Raw genomic sequence first — 24,138 nt, forward strand, 5'->3', positions numbered from 1 at the left:
CCCCTATTGGGTGAACAGGGGCAAGATTTGGTGAGCTACCTGTCGGGTTCTGCACACTACAGGCGGAAGGAAATAAATAGACTGTCGCATGTCACTGTGGATAGATAGATAGATAGATAGATAGATAGATAGATAGATAGATAGATAGATAGATAGATAGATAGATAGATAGATAGATAGATAGATGGATGGATGGATGGATGGATGGATGGATGGATGGATGGATGGATGGATGGATGGATGGATGGATGGATGGATGGATGGATGGATGGATAGATAGATAGATAGATAGATAGATAGATAGATAGATAGATAGATAGATAGATAGATAGATTTGTCTGCTGTTTAATCTTCACTAGGTGTTTTTAATGTGTGGCGAGCATAGGTCCTTTATATCTTCACATACCAAGCCAAACAGCCTTCATTTGTGCCTGCTTTCATCTTAGCAAGTCTGCATTATGTAGACTTTACATTATTTAGTTAATACCTGTATTTGCCTTGGTCACTTTTTTTCTTGTCATGTTTCTTTCATTTAATGTAGATTTTAGGCCTTTAAAGAACAATTCAAATGACAGAATACTTCATCTTATAAATACTTCATCAAAGTATTGTGTTTTTTAAAAAAGCTGCCCCCAAAATGCTGCCAACTATAATACTTAACTAAATATTTAAGAAAAAGCACACATAGAATAAAGAAAACTCAGACAATATCCTCTGTGAATCCAGTTTCTATCTTATTCTTTTTTTCCTGACAGCACAGAATCATGTACAAATATTTTCAGTAAAAAAGAATTCAGTGTTACACTCTCTTCCTATGTACTGTTTTAAGGAAACAGCAGTGGTTACCTCAATGCTGTCGAGATAAGACACTAATAACTTTGCTGTTGATTGTTGTAAGACAGAAGTCTTTTAAAATAATTGTTCCATGTTGTATTTGACAGAAAGAGGAAATAGAACATATCATATGTGTGGGCTAAATCACATGGTGTGAAATGATTCCATTTTGTACTTCAACCTTTTCACAAGCTAATGTGGTTTCATTTCTGGCCTATATTTCAGATGCAGGCCTCCTCAGGTCATGCGATATCTCAGCTGCTTCCAGAAGCGGCCACTAGGTTGCACTGTTGGGTTCCACCTCAGCGCCCCTTGCGTTTGTCTGACGGCCTGCAAGCACTCTGGCAGCAGCGAGTGATCGGTATTCTCGTTGTCCTCAACCAGAATGACTGGAATGGTACACTGAGCAATGGCAGAGCAGAGGTGCTGGCGCTGCGAGGCGTTCAGCATGTCTTGTCCTTGGCTCACTGGAATCAAGACCTGGCATTGAAGATTGGCTGGACTCATTCTGTGTAGAATGAGCACCACCGTCCTGCTCTGGTTTATGGCGTCAGTCATGGCGGCAAGATTCACTGCAGGCAAAATAACACCGAAGAAATAGCCAATAAATACACAACCACAATGCTTTACTTTCCATATATAATTATTTATGCAAGTTATACTACCTAAAGTTACTAACTATACTATAAAAAATTATACTAGCTATGCTGTATATCCTCCATCTATACTCGATTCCAGACATGCATGTCAGGAGAACAGCCAGTGACAACTAATTATTGAAGCAAAACTTTAAATAACAGTGAAAAAGACAAGTGTGATTCAATCACACCTGCTGCATCCCACCTTACCTCTCCATACTCAGTAAGGGGGGAAAAATATTATTATTATTATTATTATTATTATTATATATATATACACACACACACACACACACGGCAGGTGAAATAAGTATTGAACACATCACCAATTTTCTAAGCAAATATATTTCTAAAGGTGCTATTGACATGAAATTCTCACCAGATGTCAGTAACAACCCATCCAATCCACACACGCAAAGAAATCAACCATAGATGTCCATAAATTATGTGGAATAATGAGAAATGAAACAGGGGAAAAGTATTGAACACATTAAGAAAGAGAGGTGCAAAAAGCCATGGAAAGTCATGACACCTGCTGAAATCTATCAGAAAGCAATCCTGCCACTTAGTGCAAATTAATCTCAGGTGGTTTAACTGATGGCCTATAAAAAAGGTGTCTCATTGCCAAGGTGCCACACAAGAAACATCTCATGATGGGTCAAACCTGTGAGCTCTCTCAAGACCTTCGCAAACGTATTGCTGCAAAACATACTGAGGGCATTGGTTACAGAAAGATTTCTAAACTACTGAAGGTTCCAGTGAGTACAGTTGGGGCCATAATCCGGAGGTGGAAAGAACATTATTTCACCATAAATAGGCCACAACCAGGTGCTCCCCGCAAGATTTCAGACAGAGGAGTGAAAAGAATTATCAGAAGAGTTGTCCAAGACCCAAGGACCACCTTTGGAGAGCTACAGAAAGACTGGAATCAGCAGGTACAATTGTTTCAAAGAAAACAATAAGTAATGCACTCAACCTCCATGGCCTGTATGCACACTCACCACACAAGACTCCATTGCTGAAGAAAAAGCATGTTGAAGCACGTTTAAAGTTTGCACAACAACATTTAGACAAGCCTGTGAAATACTGGGAGAATATAGTCTGGTCAGATGAAACCAAAATTGAACTCTTTCGATGCCATAATACACACCATGTTTGGAGGTCAAAAGGCACGCCGTCACCCCAAAAACACCATACCAATGGCAAAGTCTGGTGGTGGGAATATAATGGCGTGGGGCTGTTTTTCAGCATATGGCACTGGCATGCTCCATATAATTGAAGGAAGGATGAATGGACAAATGTACAGAGACATTCTTGATAAAAAATCTTCTGCCATCTACTAGGATAATGAAGATTAAATGAGGATGGACATTTCAGCAAGACAATGATCCCAAACACATAGCCAAGGAAACTCTCAATTGGTATCAGAGAAAGAAAACAAAGCTGCTAGAATGGCCCAGCCAATCACCTGACCTGAATCCAATTGAAAATCTATGGAAGGAATTTAAGCTCAGAGTTCATAGAATATATATTCACCCGCTGTACTGTGTGTGTATGTATGCATATGTATGTATATATATATATATATGTATATGTGTGTATGTGTACATATATATATATATATATATATATATATATATATATATATATATATATATATATATATATATATATATATATATATATATATATATATCTTCAAATACATTCAACTCATAGCACAGAGGTGGTGTACCTTCCACATCTGTATTATCGCGGCCATGTATGAAGAGTCTGAGACCATGTCTCTGTTCCAGCACCTCAGACATGAGCCTCAGGGCCAGGTCCTCTGCTGCAGAGCAACCAGGGCCAGTGCCAGGATAACAGGACACATATGCGTTGTATAACTTCCTGTCCTGACTGGCAGCTATAAAAGAGTAACACAATCAGTGTCCTGTTTTTGTTTTTTGTTTTTCCAAGAAAAAACAAAAATTATCTTAGATTTCATTAGTCTAAAAAAGTTACCACAGTATATTAAGTGTACAATATCAGTACTAGTGGAAAACGCATGAACTTGCTGAAAGCTTTTGCATTTATTACACATATATAAAACATTTATATTTGTGTGCACACTGTGTTTACTTTGTCAGTGAGGATTGTAATTCCCTTACCTTTGCCTTTACCACCCAGATCACGACAGGCTAAGATTATATCCACTTTAAAGTACATGAACAGCCCAGTGGCCATAACAGCAACTCCTACTATGAAACTAATCATCATAATTGTCTGGATGATATTATAATCATCTACGGAATGAGAAAGTGAATACAGAAAAATATGTCTGGCATGCCAAACATTTCTTTATAGAAGCAATTGAATGACATTGTCAGGTATGTAATGTTTCAAGTCCTGTGGCTCAAAGGTCCTAGGACTACTAAATAACGTAGATTCTTTCTTCCACTGAGTATGAGTTTTTTGCTATTATGTAGTTTGTACCTTGCTTAAGATGGAGCACACCCGCATCCATTCCGTTGGGATTCATGACAGTGCACTTAAAAGGCATACCGAAGAACTCTGGAAGAACTTCAGAAATGAGCAGTGTGGAATGGCCGTATACATTATTGTTTTCTCTCACCTCACTGTCGATTGAAAAAAAACTTTTTTTTTTTCTTTTGCTTCAACACTAATCATTTTTAAGATAACGGAAAAGCTGAAAAGGATATCAATATCATTTTGGAAAGCATATCATTTTATTGTATTACATTTATCAATATATAATATATTGCTTTACATGCAAATTAATGTTTACTGTCTTGATAAATGTGTTAGATAAAGACTGATGCACAGTGATGTGTGTTACTTATGCTAAAAAATCTTTCTGTAAAATCGTCTTACAATTGAATGTCTATGTATAAAGAAACTGCTCACAAAGTCATGTTCTCATGAAGCTGTGGATATTTCTGGGTATAGGAATTGTTTATAGTCCAATACACTGTTGTTTCTAAGGTTTCTTCTTCTCTTTCACCGATGAATACAGTACAATCCAATTTCATTCTCTCACCTAAAAAAGAAGACAGAACAAATCGATGCTGGAACATAAATCAATGTTTGCAGGCATTTTCTTTGTGAGTATGCAGCGAGGATTTACCTGGCTTGACATGCACAGTTTTGTCACGAGGGAATATTACTTTAGGCTTTTTCTCAGCCTCTAAAAAAAAAGTGAAAATGTATATGTGTAATTTTAACACTAGGCTCACACTCACAACTTATAGCCTTCAAATGACATTTGTTACATCGTTCCTTTAATGTGTCCTTGAAATACAAATATGTATTTCAATGTATTTCAAATATGTATTTCAAATATGTATTTCAATACATACAAATATGTATTTCAATCCTAAGATTTAAAACCAAAATGAAATTCTTTATCTTCATGGATAATGAAGACAACACAAAAATGGCTACAGAAAACAGCTGTAGTCAAATCATTACGTACACGCTGTGAAACCTCCCACAATTTGTCTAATTCCTTCCATTTTGCTTGTCATGTAAATTTCTATTTGAATGTGGACTGAGACCAAGATTTATTGATCAAATGACCTATGTGTCCTTGTGATTTCACATGATGCACCACAAAATAGACTAATGCCAAATTACATGACTTGTGAAATGTAAAAATTTTAAAGTGCAGAAGTTCTTGTTTAATGTATTAGATTAGATTCTGGAACACAATAAATTAGCTAAATAAATAAATAAAACACATGTACTCACCATCCTTTAGCATGATGAGCTCAGTAGTGTAAGAGGCATTGTAGGTTTTCCCTTCATATTTGAAGATGACTAAACAGGTGTAGTTCCCCATACCACTCATAGGCATGTTATAAAAGCTAATTTCACGGCCTTGCATGCCTGTAGGTTTGCAGTCCTAAACATTTTAAATGGAAATTAGCATATCCCTTTTTTAACCACTAGCCTATGTACTAAAGCCCAGTCGGGATCCTTTCCACCGTCTGGCGACAGCTGTATTAACAGCTGAGGAGCGCTGGGGATGGCCATTGCCTTCCCAGATTTTCTCTCTACCCCCCTACCCCCTTTCCCCAAAACACAAAGCAAGCAAAGGCTAGTTTTCCTTAAATCGTTTACATTTATTTTTGACTGGCTGTTTTGAGTCATACAAAACTTCCAGATGCATCGTGGAGCTCAGCAAAGCAGACAAGTTGTAACTGTTGATGCAAGAGGCAGTTAGTAATTAGAACAATTGAAACAGGTTTGAGTTCAAATTAACATCCACACGGTAACGTTAGTTTAATTTTGGTGATTTATTGCTTGATATTTCTTTCACATTTCTAACTAAATTTGCTTTTAATATTTTGCTGCTTACCTTATAAACTTGTTTTATTATCAGTTAGCCTTTAGCCGGTGGCAGTTAATCTCCCGTTAGCTCTGCCTTTTAATATATCTTATCATTATTTTTTTTTGTGCATTTTATATTTTTTGTACAGTTTAATAAACCGGTTTAATAAACCGATAAGAAAGAAAACTTATTATGCATCGTTTTCGCCGCAGCCAGAAAGGCCACGTTTGGCATGACAGCACGTTTAAGTTTTCTGTGTAGGCATTTGAAGACACATTTTTAATTCTTTATCTCATATTTTGATTTACGTCAGTATCATTAACTCTGCTGTCATTATTTACCAGCTGCAAGCCCTTTAAGCCTTTATGTGGTTTAAATGCACAAGTCATGTAGCCACATTGCTAGCAGTAATATCTCACTAAATTAGCTTAACAGTTCTCGTCTTGAGGCAGCTGATGGTCTAACTTTTTATGTTAGTCTTTAAAAAAACTTTTATGTAATTATATGCTAACACAATCCCCTAAGAGTTTATGAACAAGTTTTCAGTTTTATTAACTCTAAACATCTTTCACTGATTAATGCTGGTTGTTGTTTTTCTTTTTGAAGAAGATTCATAGCTCTTGGTGTATTTCTACCGTCATCCACGGCAGATGCATGATGTACCAAACCCTCCATATAGTTATGGCTTCCGAAATATGACTAAAGACATGCCCACCCATGATGTTTTACTGGGTTTCACACCCTCCCAACCAAAGCAGTCTAGAACCATTGCTGTTAATATGACACAAAAACACATGTGATATCCAGTCATATTCTTTAATGCCTAACATTTAAATTGTCTTCAGCGGCTGATAATGCCTTACCTTCCACCACTGCACTTGCAGTTCTTGGCCCATAGTCGGAATGCGGTTTTCAGTACAGGAAAAATTGACGTTGGATCCTTGCCATGCCACGGAAAACTGGTTGGGTCTCGGACAAAGTCCACTTTCAACAGAGAGACACATTGCATTTTCCACGATCTCTGAGGAGTATGTGCTGTTGAAAACAGATAAACTATTACTGTCAACAGTCAATTCAGAGTCACATCAGGAGCATACAGCACTATCTTAATATCTTGAGAAGTTTTGCTTTACTAATTGTGTTAGTCTATAATTATCTTACCTTCTACATCTGTAATTCCCACTGTCTGATAATTCTGTGCTTAAAAACCAAATCACATTTCCTTGAAATTTTATACGTGGTGTTACTTTTATAGTGCAGTTATCCTTGGTCCAAGTGTACGTTACATTTTGCACATGCTGATCTGTGTCACAGAAAAGCGAAAAAGCCTGGCTCTTGACGGTGTGTAGCACTACCTGCTGGTCTGTAAAAGTAGTTAGCGCTTAAAATAAAAAGAAAACTGAAAAAAATAGAAATACTTCCAAAATGAGAAAATTTTAACACGGGTAAACTATATGTGTTGATATGTCGTTATTTTGACCGAAAGGCCGGTGAATAAGTTCGCTTACCTCTGCATCTGGACATTGAGACAAGCAATGACCAACTCAAAAGAAGAAAGATCACACCTGTCATTTTGTTGTTGGAAGAAAGCTGAAAAATCCTCAGAACACGACCTTTTAAGATGTATATCTGATATCTAACGTAATTTGTGTTAGCCTTCTTTTACACAGTCATGTACTGGTAAGATTTAATGTCAAAATACAGAAGTCATGATGCTTTTCAGATCAGTCTGTTAGAGCGCCTGCGCGATTACTGTCTTAAAACAGATCCAACGTTTTGTCGACGGAAGGAAACCTCAGGCTAGAAAATCGAGCGTGTTTTTAGAGCTTCGGAGTCCAGTAAAAGTAAAAGTAAACTGACAGAAGCGTAAAAATCACTAATGGTGGAAATAAATCTGCTATAGTGTATTAGAGAAAATGGGGAACGTTTTGGTAGACACACCAAGTAACATTCAAAAAAGTTACACACATCTTTTGTGTTTTTCTGAGTTCTCAAAAGTGTCAGCTATAAATGTAAATATATTATTACTGCGATATTACAGCTGTACTTGGATATAGACCGTGGAACACAGTTGGATATCGTTTTTCCCTTGACAGCTTTTTGTCATATATAGTGTAGTTTGTAAAGGTGAAACAGTGATTTAAGCCTGTAGGAACCGTACTTGCTGTACTCTGAAAATCTTAGCTCAACAAAACATTGGCTGAAATGTTTCAATATGGCAGCATAACGAAACTAAAATGTATTATTGTAAAAGCATATTTCATTAATCAATGTCAATATCACCTAGCTGTTAATCTAACATAGAAACAGCTGTGTTAGAGAAAAATATTAACCTTGTCATAGAAATCTCCATCACCGAGGTTCATCATTCAAAGGCCATATATAATACCCAAAACTATAGTACTAGTATTAACACAGGGTCATCATTTGCCGAGGACTGTATTGAAAGCATCTGATGCTACATTTGGGGAGTCCATTACCATCAAATATAGGTGATGCATCATCTGTTATTTAATATGTTCACATGGGCACATGAATATGTAATAACTTCAGTCAAACTTCACATTAACTACCTCTGCCAACTCATACTGCACTGTTTGACCTTTTCATACATTTACTGTACATTAGAGGCCATTTTCTCAGATATGCAATGGCTGGGCTTTTCCACTTGATATAACTAAAAATGCAGATCAGCCATTCAACTGAAAATGATCTAGCAAGTGTCTACTTCTGCTTTCTGGTCATGTGTTATATGTATTTCACATAGTTTACAGATGCTAAAAAAAGAAATCCAAAAAACGATTTAACATCCATCATTCCCTTTACAGTGGGGCAAACAATATTATTATCAGAACTGGCTTGGCCACAGGAAAGACATTTTTATATATTAACTTTGATAGCAGAGTGGTATCATTCATAATAAGGTTCCATTAGCCAGTTAAATTAATTTTATGAATATTCCACAAGATGTTTATTTTTAGGTTTATTTTCCGGGGGATCTAATCTTTGAACAAGAAATGTTTATATAAATGCCCTTTGTAACCCAATCCTATCTGTTCCTTTGTTTCATGGGTGTAAGGTGTGAAAGTTTTAGGAACATGTGAAGAAAAAAAGACTGAATTTACAGATAGAGGCGTCATGTCTAGTGCAAACCAATTGTGTTCACAACGCTAAGGATTAATTAGTGCCGCAGGACGAGGGTACAGGACGCACAGACTCCAGCGACTGGGCCTGGGACGTGTTTATTGACAAACACGGAACGATAACGGTACTCACAAGCATTACAAACGTTAATACGAACATGAAACAGTTGACATTAAACAAACACAGTTAACAATAACGAAAACATGTAGCATTACCAGGAAACATCAACACGTTACATCCACAATGACCAACACCTTCAGCAGATCTTAAGTTATCAGAGAAAATCTTTTGGCTTGGGGTGCATAGACATTGACACAAATAGGTTACCACTGTTACTCCATGGCCAACAATCACCTCATCCCTGTCAGAGAGCTCTGTGGTACCACATTGATATATAAGAAAATCATGCAGGCCACTTATTACAATTTGCTGCCCCATGGCTCTGGCTTTCCTCTGAGGTACTGAAGGCAGGAAAGTTTCCTTTTGAATACTACAATTTGTTTATCAATGCTGAGCTCCTCTTCCATGGAGAGTGAAAGGCTGTTTTTGTATACTGTCTTACAGAGGCCTGACTTTAGAAAACATCTTGTCACAATTAATGTAGACTAGGGTGAAACATCTGTCTCAGGACAAGGCATTTCAGATTATCCCAAGGTACTCCCATTACCATATGTAAACCTACAAGGGCTTCTATTTCATGAACTGATGCATGTTTAAACCCTTCACAGTGTTTAGTTCAGCGTAGACCTTAGTCATTGTGGTTGTTACTTCAGCCTTTTCTGGGGAATGTATTGTTTGAAGTAGACATGGTTCAGCATGGTTTGTGATAGGATATTCCCAAGTAGACATCACAATTTAAGAAGTATGATGCCGCTGGATGTCTTCTTTCTTTGGCAGGCAAGCACAAGCATCATCTTAAAAAAAAAAGAAAAAAAAAAAAGATATTTTCCTGCCTTGATCCTTCTTCATCTTGCACTGCATCAGCCTATCAGGGGCATCTCCTCATCCCTGACATATCCTGGGATAAAAAGAAGTAGAAAAATTAAAATATATCAATATATTTACTTTTTATGGAGACTTTTTTAAGTACAATTTTTACTGTACAGTAATAATGTTTCATTAATTGTTAAACTCACCTCCTATTGAGAGTCTAGCACTCTACATCTCCAGCCACATGAACACTAGTCAAGCTTACCTTTTCTGAGATTGCAAAATAAAATTTTAGCATCAGCACTGAAAAAACTAGCCTGAATATAATTATACACAGGATGGATGTCAAAAGTCCTGCGCCTAACAATCAGGGTTTCATTACCCTCACAGAGATCGTCAAAAAAGCCCAAATACATCAGGTGATTTCATAGTATCATGTTAAGGGGAGAGAGTGTGCCACTGGATAAATCCTTCAGGACATCCTTCAGACCTGCCTGGGCATCCCTAAGCCCACTATACCTCTGAAAGGCTAAGCAGTGAGGTCTGGTGTCCCAGAGTGGAATGAGCAAGATGCATCTGCTGTTCAGGATGACATGAACAATATACACCAAGACTCACTGTCCCCTGTGATGGACAATAAGATTTAGAAAATCCTATGTACAGTGTTGTCATGTTGTTATTGCTGTTGAACATTTTAATTTCACAATCCATAACTTAAAAATGTAAGAAAGTCATAACAGGATGAGGAAAGTGAAGAGCTCAGATGAGTCCGTCCTCTGCCTGTTTGCCTAGAGCACTGCCATGCCCTGCTTCAGTGTGCTGATTTTTCTTTTCAGATGAAACGTGAGGGACTAACTTGCTGTTTGATTGGCTGTTAAATGTCCATTCATATGGACAACAGATCTCAATTTGTGTTCTGTGCAACAAAACATAAAATACTGAAGAAAACATATGATGTCCATCGCATTGCTATTAAATATATGGAAGTGTTCACGCTCCTGTCCTGCTCAACACAACACTGCGTCCTCTCACCACAACAAATTTCTTGTATGTGAAAATGTACCAGGATGATTAATTTGGCTGATTCTGCTAATATAATAATGAACTACACCATAACAACAGTAGCAAAAGGCTTCTGAAAAGTATGCCATTACAAAGATATACAACTAATGCTATATGACTAATGATATTACAAATATAATTATGATCTATCAGTTATTTTGATGATTAATTCAGTAGTCTATGTTTAGAAAAAAAAATTAACAATAAAATGGATGTAACAATAACATACTGTGCAGATCATCTGAAAGTGAAATGAACCCTCTTCATTCTATCTGACATCTATCAACATGTTATAAAAAATGGTTGTTACAATATGAGGCCAAATGGATTTATTCAGAGCGCATTCAGCCTAAAGGACTTAATGATGAACTTCAACCTGCTTGTTTTTTTAAGTTAGTTGATCATAGATAACTACAGGGATTATGTGTTCATGGAGGTATTGATTATGCAAACTGTATTTTTATGGACATTTGGAGGAGATGAGTCTTGTAGAATTGGCTTAAACTTGTTTTTTGGGCAGCACACTTTGAATCTGTCACTTTTTATCTGGTATTGTGTGCAAGATAGATATGTTGTATTATGAATTGGATTAATGTATACATTAGGTGATTGCATGACGTACACTGTGGTTGACTGTGTGATGTCATGTGACAAATATATAACTAGAAAAATTAACTGAGGAAGATCATTTGTGACTGAAATATTTGAACTTACTAAACTACTATTTTGCAAACAACTTTAAAATTGTGTATTATGCTACTTTTAAAAGGGAGGCTCACATGTAGGTGGCATTGCAGAAGCAGTAACACACACAAAAGTAACCGACAACAGTCTTTATATATGGAACCATGTAAAAACGTACAGGTATACACACAAGCACAACGACAATAGACACACAAGTGCACAAACCTAGTGGGTGTAAAACCAGAGACACGTCACTGACAGCCACATGACTGTTTACTCAGCTGACAAGGCAGAATTGCTAACCAAAAGTCAGTATATTGGAACAAAGTCATGCCAGAAGTCACATGTTCTAAACAGTACAGGGGAATACAAGGAAGCAGCGTATGGGAACAAAGAAAAGCAGTGGTTCAATACAAGGAGGGATACAAAAATGTGGGTTTAACTAACGCTACGAAGTCATGAAGCCCAAGTTCAAGTCTAAGACCACCTTTTAGGCTGATGTGATCCCCCTTACAGGAATGTCCCGCCCTCACGTCATCAGCAGATATAAGCTGAGTGGTCAAAAGTTGACAATGATTGGTTTAGACTACAGTAATTAGAAAGGTAAAGATTGTATAGGGTGGTAAATATTGTATTATGCTGTTAAAAAAAATGGCTTTGATTAGAGCCCACAGACCTAACTTTGCTTGGAAACTCAGTAATGCCAAATACACTGTTAAACATGTGTGGGCTTTTTTGTATATTAAGCTCAGATTTTCTGTGTCATTGATTGGATATGTTTTTCTTGTGTGTGTTGAGTTTGCTCTGAATTCACATTTAAAATATGTTATCTTAGGTCACAAAGGTTTATTTTTAGATAAATGAAGCATATTTTAATGTTTTTATATTTAATAATCTTTGATATGCCTATAGAAGTAAATATTCTAATATATAATGTGTCTAATGTTTACTCTCATGATGTGTATCATGTTTACTCCCAGCCGACGAGGAGCTGGCTTTAGCGGCGGTGAGGTCAGGTGCAATACCTGGGAGGCCAGTATCCCACAACGCTCCCCCGGGCCATACCCCTCCCAGTCCACGAGGAATTGCAGCTGCGAGCCCCTCTTCCGCGAATCAAGCAAAGCACGTACTCTGTAGGCAGGTCCCCCTTCTACCTCCAGTGGTGGAGGCAGCCCCCAAAGGATTCTCCTCTTCCATGAGGGGACCCTCCACCACAGGCTTCAGGGACGAAATGTGGAAAGCTCTTGACGCACGGCTGTTCTCTGACAAACCTATCCAGTAGGTTACCTCATGAATACATTCGACCACTGAGTACAGACCCTCATACCTGGCTCTTCGCTTGCTTGTAGGTCCTGCCTGGCCATCCTCCATAGTCACCCATACTTTCTCTCCAGGTTTGTATGGAGGGATTTCTCCATGCCTCCGATCGGCCTTTCTCCTGTAAGATGCAATGGCCGAACATAACCACCGGTGAATCTCCTCCCATACCTGCTCGCTACACCGACACCACGCTGACTTGATTGGACGTAGAGGGTTCCAGAGATGAAACAGAGGTTGGTGACCTAAAACACATTCGAAAGGAGTAAGTTTCATCCCAGCGTGGCGAAGAGAGTTTTGCGCATATTCCATGCAGGAGAGGTATGTACTCCACGTCTTGGGATGCCACAGACAGTATAGATGCAGAAACTTACCCAGCTCCTGGTTGACTCTCTCCACCTGTCCGTTAGCCTTGGGGTGATAACCAGATATCAGGCTAACAGTGATGTTCAGCTTCCCTAATAGCTCATGCCACACCAACGAAGTGAACTGAACCCGCTTGCCTGACACGATGTCCTCAGTTAGCCCAAACTGCCTAAATATATGGCGAAAGAGCACGTCCACGGTCTCTAACATGGTGGGTAGAGCCTTCAAGGGTATGAATCTTACCATCATAGAAAAGCGTTCAACTGTCACATCCCAGTTGTGGATGCATCAGCTCTTGCCCACTCTCAGTCTGAGAGGTGAGGGTTATGCAAATGTAACCAAGGGAGACCTAATGTGAAAGAAAGAAGAAACCAAATAAAAATAAAAATACAATACAAATAAGAATACATGTGCTCTAAATGATCACCATTCACTTCGAGTAGGACACTAGGAGTGACATTTTGGAGCATTTTGGAGATTCTGACTTTGGAGCTACACACTTTGCCTGTGCTCTACGCTGAAACAAGTTGCTTATACAGCTGTTTTTGTTTTCTCTTTATATAAATTAATTTGACAGAGTTAAATAAGCAACAACAAAACAAATCTGTAAAATCTGTCTGTCAGTATAGTACATTGTTTCCAAAATATCAATTATAGATTACCTTCCTTCTGTTTATGTCCAAAGACTCAACACAGAACCTTTAATAGAGTTGAGGGAAATACTTGGTAGACAATATACCTTGGGTTTGTTGTATTTGTTAAGATTTCAAATAGCTAATTATCAAACGCACTCGTAGCATAAACACAAGTACATCACCAGGTGGCAGAGTGACGAGGCTGTGATGTCACAGCCACGCGCGTTTACGCGCGGCCTGTGCAGCCTCAACGCCAAATAAGAAAACTACACTCTGTGTTTTATTCATCGGATTACCGATAGTGTAGGTGAAATAGATCCGAGCCCCTACGTTCGTAATGTGGTAAATTACGTTGTTTCTTCATATCAGACTGTAGGAAGCAGTTGTCAATGAACAGAAGCAGATTTCCTTTTTCCTGATGGACTTTATTTGACGGTGTAAGATAAGATAGCTAACATTACATGACATTAGCGAGGCAGAGTACCAGTAATACTAATGGATTATAGCACTAGGGTTAAATATTAAATTAGCACGGCATTAGAAGGAAAAAAACTGACAGGGTGAACATAATTAGTTTTAACCCTACATCTTAAAGAGCGAAGATCTATTGGGCATGTCATGTAGGTTAGGTAATGTGCCTCTTGTCCACTGCTCGTCATCAAACCGTTTTTAATTCATAGTATCTAGTTAGGTTAGCTAGTTGCATTTGTAGTAAAGTACACAAAGTATACAGAGAAACAACGTTTTATACAAAGGTCCTTCATCAGTTGTACAGGCCAATTGCTTCTGCTTCTCTCTCGCTCGCTCTCTCATATATATACACACACACACACACACACACACACACACACACTGGGAGTTCTGTACTTTCATATGGGAAGCACAGAGCAGGAAGAGAAGCAAGGTTTGTTGGCCATGATTTCTTGGGTCATGTAACCCTTCTCTCTCTCTCTCTCTCTCTCTCTCTCCCCCCCCCCCCCCGTACACGGAGTTGGGCATCAGTAAGTACCTATGAATCTGCCTCAGTGTTAATATGGCATAAAATGCCTAGCACTGAATCAATCGGACCTTTTGGAGGTATAGCCGAAAATAACTGACTGTGAATAAATGCTGAGACATTTTCTTAACATTTGCAATATCGGACTCCTGAAATGTTTGAATTTATAGTTTTATACGTTAAATATAACTTGTATATTAATATAATGTATAAGATGTAATATAGACAATGTAAGAAATTACTCGTGTGTTCTTTCCGCCGTATCACGCATTACGATAGCTAACTAACGCTAGCTAGCTAACTAAAGACACCCTATTTTGGACACAAGTTACTGTAGATAAATTATATCGTCTTTCATGCGAGATTAGTTGAAGCTATGTCTGTTGCACGTGCGCAAACCTATACACCCGCAAGTTTGCTTAATGTGTCGACTTCTGTTAGTGTACCCATCATTTAGGAGATTATGGAGAAAAAAAGTTTTATGTGTGTATTTTTAATGTAGTTCAACTATGTGATGACAATGTTTGAATAAATCTAATTATTTTGGTTAAATGTTTTTGCAAATGGACTGTGCTAACTGTCTTAGGTGACACATTGTTCAGGTGATCTACTAGAAACAAAATAAGGCGTTAGGTAATATTTAATGTAATAACAGTGTCACTTTCTTAACTTAAAAATGTTAAATTGAAGTACTTAAATACAATTTCAAATATTTTATGATTAATACAGCATAATATAATGATATTTATCTTGCAGTTAAACAGAGGAGCTGTACAATGAAATGGAATAAATGAAGATTAAAAATAAGACATTTTACACTTAATTGTATCAACCACTTGTAACCTATATAGATAGCTTTTGCATATACTAAAGCTTTAAGATGCACGTTGAACCACAATAATCCATCATTTCTTACATTTTGAACATATCGCTCTTAGATTTGATATTCTGAATTACACAAAACCTGTTTGAAATTTGTTGAGGAACTCACATCAACATTATGATGCCAAATATATTACTTAATTCATATAGCAGATTATAGTCTTATTGGATTTTGCAGTTGTTGACACTGTTAAGGTAATTAATGTGAATTTACAGGAAGCAGACATCTGAGTCAGATGCATGTTCATTAGCAATCTAAAATTTACAAGGTGGTTGATATTTTATACTTTATAATTGTATCTTACATTGTACAGCTCCTCTGTTTAACTAGCCTTATATTTTCTCTATTTTTAATCTTACTCCATTTTTAAGCTTAAACATTCTTTCTGTACTTTGTATACACTGTTTTGAAAAATGCAATATAAATATCATTATGCTGTAAAATATTTTAATCATAATAAAATATCCAAAATTGTATTTAAGTGCAACTTTGCTTCTGTTTAAAGTTTTCAAAGTCGAGACCCTTATCTGACATTGACACTGTTAAATTACATACCTCCCTGAACAATGTGTCACCATAGTGTCATATTGCCCGATTCCTCATCACGCAACACCCAGCAGGCTGTTCGTCACCCAAGCTAGGACTCCACCAATCATGAACTTCACGTCAGATCATCATCACCAGAATATTGAACTCCCCTGTGTACTTGATTATTTAAGCCTGTCTCAAATATTAGGACACTGCAATATATTGCCTCTAGAGTCCTATGCATACCAAGTGTTCTTTTGGATTGTTTTTCTGTGTACTGAACCTTGACTTGGTGTTTCCCGTTTCTGATTTTTGCCAGCCCCTTTTGGATTCTGATGCCTGGATTATTGGATGGGTTCATGGTTTTTTGACACAGACTGTTTACCCTACATTCGAGTTACTCCATTTTTTGTGACCGTTTCCACTACCTGTTACTACAATAAATCCCCGTTATTTATCCGTGAGCGATTGATTTTTGCCTGGCCCGTAAGACATAGCATACGTTCTGTCAACACTATGATGTAAGTGTTTGTTCTAAAGGAAGATCAAGACATGAAACAAATTGCACAAAGTAAAAGTTTATTTTTTATTTCTGAAAGGCAGAATCCTCAGTGACCTAAACACTCAAGCTGCTCATCCTTCTGATGCGATCTAGAAGCCTGCTGGGGTGCCTCAGTGACCCAAAAGGACAAATCTATGGATTTGGTTTGCCCTTTCTGTAGCCTATGAGTGCTGCAGTTTTGAACAGGTGCACATATGACCTCACCTTTCCTCTCCTTTGATGTAATTCTGCAGTTGACCATTCAATTTACTGCAAACTAGGCTATCTTTTGAGAATCAGGTGAGCAGTTGACAGCTTTTGTATTACTGTCAAAATGCCTTCACTCCTTACATCCACTGTCCTCAAAAGACTTTATGGGAATCTACAGAATTAAAAAAAAGCCTTTTATAAATCAGAATAAATAGAGAAGCACGAAAACATAATTGAAAACAATCCATTTTTCCTAACTTACATTTTCTATTGATGGTTAATTTCATTCTACATATAAGCATACATCACTTACAGCACTCAATTATGATCTAGTACAGTCCACCTGATCAATAATTTTCTTGTCCATAAGAAACAACTTCACAAGCACATCCACAATGGACAAAAATATTATCTAAAAATTAAAATACTAAAAAATACTTTGGATAATTTTGGCCACATTCTTTGAAAAAAGTTTAGCAGTGAAGAGCTATGCAAAGAGTCCTCAATGTATTGGCATATCAGATTTGGGAATACCAACATGACAAATTGGCTACTTCTTGTGGCTTCACCTTTTACTGGTAGTTTACTATTGTGTCAGCTATCAGTTCTTTACTGTGAATCAGTGCTCCAGACTATGTGATTTTGCACCAGTGGCCATCATCTAGTCTTGTGCCCACTTTTGTTTAAATCTCTTCGATACTACCTGCCTAACCTGACTTAGTTCTGAAGTTCCTCTAAAACCACTCATGCGTGAGAATTTCCTCAAGGTCAGACCAATTTTCAGACTCCTTTTCCAGACACAACCTTATCAGATGGCGGCAGCTTCATTATCTGATCTGGCTGTTCTAATGGCTTATTCACCGTTTCTAAATGAAAGAACTGAACAGCAACATCCATCTGATCATTATGAGATTTAAACTTTCTAGATGCCTTGAAGCTGCTTCTATGTTTTCACCTCTGGATGGTCTATGCTTGAAGTGCAGGTGCGCCTCAACAACGTCCCCATCCTTCTTAAAGGGCAAACGTCCACAGACCATACTAAAGAGGAGCACACCCAGACTCCAGATTGTAGCGGAGCGACCCTCGTACATTCCATGATGCAGCTACTCATAATCACTGCATTTTCAATATTCATTAATAATAAAGGCTTTCTACAGCCCAGTGCTGGATTTATATGTTTAATTATTGACTACCTGGAGTCTCATTAGGTATTGTGAAAAGTGGGACAGATCATCGTGTCACGATATGCCCCCCCCCCCCCCCCCCCCGAGTCTTTGTGTGTGTGTGGTCACACCCTCTCATGTTTCTCACTTGATCCTTGTTCTGTGTCTTGTCTAGTCGTGGATGTTGTCGATGTTTAACCCCAATTGTTAGAAACTGGTACAAAGTGACCAGTACTTCACATTCGATCTTCTCCAAGTTGCCCTCTTTCCCTCCATCCTCTGTAGCCAGATCAATCCAAGGAAGTCAAGAGACACTGACACCAGGGCAGTGGATCAAGAGAGTTCCTTTTTATTGAGGAAAGTACAGAATATATATGTCTTATATCTACTATCTAATGACAGGATGACAGGGAAAAGCGAGGCATGTTCTAAGGGTCTACGTAGAAAGGAAAGAAGCAAGGTTAGATTTTCTGTGCATGAACAAGCTACAAGCTGTTCCTGTGCCAGCCATGAGCCACTGCACGGAGAGAGAGAGAGAGAGAGAGAGAGAGAGAGAGAGAGAGAGAGAGAGAGAGAGAGAGAGAGAGAGAGAGAGAGAGGTAAAGGAGACAAGAAGAGGGAGCAGATGACCTTGGGCAAACAGTGTTGGGTGCCTAAAGACAGAAAGGCTCCAGTGTCTAACACTCCCCCCGCCCCCCCTTTGATTTCAAAGGAATCACATATCGGTATATAGACCTCTCATATGCAGGTACCAAGGCAACATTAGCAAGATTAATCACAGAGGTAGAGATGCGAGTTATGAAAGAAGACAGCAGTGACCATAAACAGGAGCCACAAACAAGAATCAACACAATAATCAGGATCACATTTCATTAATGACCTTGTAGACACCTCCCTCTTTTGCCAAGAGGAGACCTAGGGCTAGGCAGTTCTGAAAGACAGCGGTATGGATCTTATCTACCTCATCATTGAACAACGCCAGGGCGTTTTCGGTCCTATTGGCTAAATTAAGTACCTGCCATGCCAAACCATTAATTTTGTTAAGGGCTGCAGTAATTCCTCCTCCCAGGAACAAATTCCAACCCACGTTCACACCAGGGTTAGTCCATGGGTTGGCCAGTACATCCCCATCATACCCATTATGGGTGCCAGGAATTACAGACCTTTTAGTCCTGCCAGATGTCAGCTGCAAATGTGTATATATGACCAGAGATGGGATAGTTAATGCCAGGGTACAACAGCCTTTCCAAGGAAATTGATGACATGTATTATTAACTATCAAAGTGGGTAGGCTGGAATATGCCATCTTACCGCATACCCACATGAAACCTGCAGATGCTCCAGTGCCCAGGATCACAGGGCAAGGAGACAGTGTGCCTGTTATGTTATTTATTGTGCACCTTCCCAGTCCCACACCCAATACCCACACCTCATTTTTACAGGGCATGTGGCCTAACAATGGACCATCAGGTAAGCCTGCAGAACATAGACAGGTGGTACCTGTCACAGGGAATACTTTGTGGTAATACCGTTTACTAATGCCAGTGTTGCAGTCTATCCTGTGGTCTGGCCATGAACTACCATTCGAGCCCCAGGCAGGGAGATTACCACTGGCAGCTACTGCCTTAGATACATTTAGCATAAACCCTACTCCCATAGTGATTTGACAGTTTGATGAGTTAAGATTAAGTGCTGTTGCAGTATCATCTTCTACTGGGACCAGTACCCAGGGTGTATGGAATGCTTGACATACCAGACAGTCCTTTCCTGGCTCCATCTCTCCTGATGCTACCAGGGAGACCACACAAGCTAAATTACCATTACATTGTTGTTGATGATTCTGAAAGCCCACTATCCCCCCCTTTTGTACCTGTCAAGACTGAAAATAATGGCTATATTATCACACAAATGGGGCCCTTTTTTCCTACAATAAGGTTTTGCAATGCACTCATCAGGAAACAAGGAGAGGAAAGACCAAAGAGTCTGCAAAAGGATGTTACTAGGTAGATAGGATATCTATCAGTTATAATACCAATGCTAAAGTGTATTGACATCAACAGGGCCAGAGTACTTCCTTGGTGTGTGGTGCAGCCGGGGGGGCAGTCCCTCAGTATGAAATCGTATATCAAATCTTGTATTATGTGTGAATGTGTTAAGGTGCATTAGGCTTGGCAGACACGTCAGCTACTGGTGACTTCACCCAGCTGGTGTGTATCCACTGTGCTGATCCCGACGTTAGCACAGTGGTTCAGGTCACTGCAATCATAGTTGTTGGGGGTCCGTACACAGCTTCAACTTTCCGAGGGTTCAATTAGACCAAAACGGTGTCACCTGGAATAAATGGACGAGTAGGCGTGCCTGTGGGAAGAGGGAGCGCACAAAAGACATTACCATGCACACTGTTCAATTTCTCAATCAACATTTGGGTGTAGTCTGCCAGGATCACATCCATGTCACCTGAATGGGAAAAACCTGGGTTACCTCTGACCCATTGGGTGATAAATGGTCTACCAAAAATTACCTCAAATGGTGACAATCTGGTGGTGGCACTGGGCGTCATTCTGATCTCACATAAAACTGCTGGCAGTAGATCTATCCACTTCTTTCCTGTTTCCATCATAGCCTTTGTTAACCCCTCTTTCAAGGTACGATTCATTCTCTCAACAATGCTAGATGACCGAGGATAAGGGATGTGAAACTTCGTCAATAGTTAGGTAGGTGCATAGTTTCTGAGTTACCTTAGAAATGAAACAGGGTCTCTGATCTGAATGTATTACCCGAGGCACACCATACCTCGGTATTATCTCCATGGCTAGGATTTTAGCCACAGTGCAGGCGTCTTTCCTTAGAACAAGGAAGCGCCTCAGTCCACATGTAAAACCTCTACAATCGCTAACATACTTCTAACTGACCACAAGGTGGCATGTGCATAAAGTCTATCTGTAGACACTGAAAGGGCTATTCAGGAGGCGGCAAAGCATCATGTTTGGCTTGTGTTTTACCCTGGTTGCTTCTAGCACAGGTTAAACAGCTATCTAGGAGGGGTTTTATGTGTTTCTGGTATACAAAACTGTTTTTGAATGTTTGAGCGACATGTGAAATACCGTGAAAATGACACACAAGAAATGGCAAAACAGATTTCGGAAGGGCGATATACCCCTCCGGGTCACGGATCGGACCATCTTTATCAGGCCTACATCCTTGATCAGCCCAGTGAGAGCAGTCCTTTCATGTACCCTGAGTTTGTAAGAAACACAGATCAATATCAGTTTGCACCAAGCAATGAGAAAACATGCAGACAGCTTCACATGGCGATGATACAGCGTATGGGCGTGAGGGGGCATTAACAGCTGCCCAATGTGCAACCTCGTCCACCAAGGCGTTGCCAGTGGTCTTGTCAGATCCAGAAGCCATGTCCTGACCCCTGACCTTTACGACAGCCAGCCAAGCTAGTAGTGTACATGCAGACAAAAGTGCAGACACTAGTCCTGAATTAGAAATGGGCTTACCGTCCGAGGTGCGGAACCCACTGGAGTGCCAAATCTTACCGAAGTCATGAGCAGCTCCAAACGCATAACGGGAATCAGTAAGATAGTGACAACCTGATCCCGGGATAGATGACAGGCCCTAGTCAATGCCATCAGTTCAGCCGCTTGAGCAGACCTGTAAGGTAGAGAGTAAGACTCCCAAATGAGTTTGGGCAGAGAGCAGACAGAATAACCACAGGAAAACTTAGAATCAGACGGTTTAAAACATGAGCCATCTACAAAAATGTGATAGCCACCTCCGAGCGCCGTGCTAGAGTGATCAGAGCGCATGCTCGGGGACTCGGGGATAGCCTCCATGAATTCGTGGGACACAGAGTCGTCAGAATGATTTAGCGATGTCAAAAGCGATCGTAACAGATTAGCAGGTGAACTCAGGGTCGTGTGTGATTTAATGGTTAGGTTCTGAGTGGCGCAGAGGACGGCCTCATAGCCATATTACTCAACTCGTCCCCGCATCCTGCTCTGCCTCCTCAACGTTATACATTGGCAGTCTTATTTTGGTTATTCCTTGAATAATATGTGGATTTTTTAAAAGTTTGGGAGTCATTGTTTCTGAGCTAACAATGAGGGATGCCGCGTGCAAGGGGAACACCTTATTTGTAACCACGCCCTTTGTAATTGTAAGCACCTGCACGGGGTTTAATGGCTTGTGGTTTTTTGTCTGTTTAAATCTCGGCTAGTGTGTGTACTGTCTTGATCATTGTTAGTCTGCTGCTATATGTAAAACGCGTATGTAGTCATTGTTAAATGTTACTGTGGTCTGTGTTTGGTTAAGTATATAAGTCATGTCTTTCGATAATATTGTGTATGAGTGCCACTGTTATTGTTGTTCGTGTCTTCTATTAATAAATGTTTCACTTCATCGAGAGAGTCTAGCATCCTGCTCCACGCCCATCGGCAGTCGGAAACGTTACAATCTCTGATTTAAATCCAGTGAAAATCTGTGGCAAGTGTTAAAAGGTGTTCTTTAAGACCTGGCAAAAACCTTTTGAGGTCTTAAGTGAAATTTCCCAAGTCAGCAGACCACATTTATTAAACTTCTGAAAAAGAACTCTTTCGTCTGATGTTGAATAAAATGTGTTTTTGAAAAAGGAAACAAACTTTTAAACTTTACTAGACAAAATATGTGTTAAAATATGTGTTAAAATTAGTGTAATTCAGCACTTTATTTATTCTTTTCCTGTAGGGCTACTTTCCACAGTTCTTTTTCCCTAGTTGTCTGGAGTTGAGTGCATGTTTCTTGTAATTGTAAAGTGATATAATTCTTTACAATACCTGTATTGATCTTCTTAGTGGTATATTAGCGTATTTTATGTAGGAATAGACCAGCAAATGGTGGCCGACAAATTTTAAATGACGCACTCAAATTTGTGATTGATTTTTTTTTTTTATGTTTAATGGGTTCTCACATCCTCTGCTCGCACTCAGGAAATTTGTATGGCAGTTTATGTATTCTAATATTCTTCTCGTTGACTGGTTTCATTATAATAATAACTGGTTTTCATATGTTTTCTTCTGTCGTCCCCTTGCTATTCTGTCAGTAATAAACACAAGAAATATTGAGTCATTTTTTAAGAATATACCTACATTTTGGCCTATCATATTTTTCATATTTAGCTCTTATCAGGGTTCTCTCCCATCTTATTATGCCCCTTTGCCGCTGTTCTCCTTTGCAATTCCAAACTCTCGTTCATTTTCTCATTCCTAATGAGAAAACCTAATCACGCACCATTTTCCTCTTTAAGCTATAACATGTCTGCCTTGATTCAATGTTGGATATCTAAAACAACTATCATAATCTTCAGCTCTTTTTACTCTGCCGTCACAACCAGGGTGGACTTCATATTCCTGCTAAAAAAATGAAATTCAATTGTAGAATACCGGGTCTGGCTCGCCCTAGACCTCTCTTTTTTTACTTGCCGCTAAATTTGCTACATTGAAACCCTTCGAAGGACATAATCCACCTTTCTGCCAGTAGGCCAGCCGAAATATTGAAACGTCAGCAAATAAGATCACCTAAGTATATTTATCTAGGGTTCACTGCCGTGAGTGGCTGGTAGGAATGTACCTGAACTTAAAACCGGTGGCAATATTTTAATTTACACTGGAATAATAAACAGAGCTCTCCGGGGTCTGCGCGAAACGTCGAGTAATTCTGATTTTATGAATGACCGCATTCATGCCTGATCACGCCCCTTACTGTTCCAGAGCGTCGCACCCCGCCCCTTCGGAATGCCTTGGCATGATGCCCATAGATAATTGGCAGGACATATGAAGATGGGCGGAGCTTCCCAGAGCCGCACGAGGGTAGCATAAATACAACCT

The 24,138-nt window shown here is 39.1% G+C and overlaps 1 protein-coding gene across 3 annotated transcripts; it reads right to left on the reverse strand.

The window, feature by feature from the left end:
• Positions 1 to 712: 712 nt before the first annotated feature.
• On the reverse strand, positions 713 to 7,540 carry LOC113580350 (interleukin-1 receptor type 1-like). 3 transcript variants are annotated; one of them, XM_027014848.3, is made up of 10 exons: positions 7,314 to 7,540; positions 6,967 to 7,168; positions 6,669 to 6,840; positions 5,223 to 5,376; positions 4,600 to 4,659; positions 4,380 to 4,512; positions 3,948 to 4,090; positions 3,623 to 3,757; positions 3,208 to 3,378; positions 713 to 1,406 (listed from the first exon to the last, which is right to left on the reverse strand). In XM_027014848.3, the coding sequence occupies exons 1-10, from the start codon at positions 7,375 to 7,377 to the stop codon at positions 1,072 to 1,074; spliced, it is 1,569 nt and encodes a 522-aa protein (XP_026870649.2). In that variant the 5' UTR covers positions 7,378 to 7,540; the 3' UTR covers positions 713 to 1,071. The 3 variants fall into 3 exon arrangements, with proteins under 3 accessions (XP_026870649.2, XP_081556822.1, XP_026870651.2); XM_081700696.1 differs by lacking the exon at positions 4,600 to 4,659; XM_027014850.3 differs by lacking the exon at positions 3,623 to 3,757.
• Between the last annotated feature and the right edge of the window lie 16,598 nt (positions 7,541 to 24,138).

Source organism: Electrophorus electricus, chromosome 18 (genome assembly GCF_041902795.1).
Source record: "Electrophorus electricus isolate QZ-2024a chromosome 18, ASM4190279v1, whole genome shotgun sequence".
Taxonomy (NCBI): Eukaryota; Metazoa; Chordata; class Actinopteri; order Gymnotiformes; family Gymnotidae; genus Electrophorus; species Electrophorus electricus.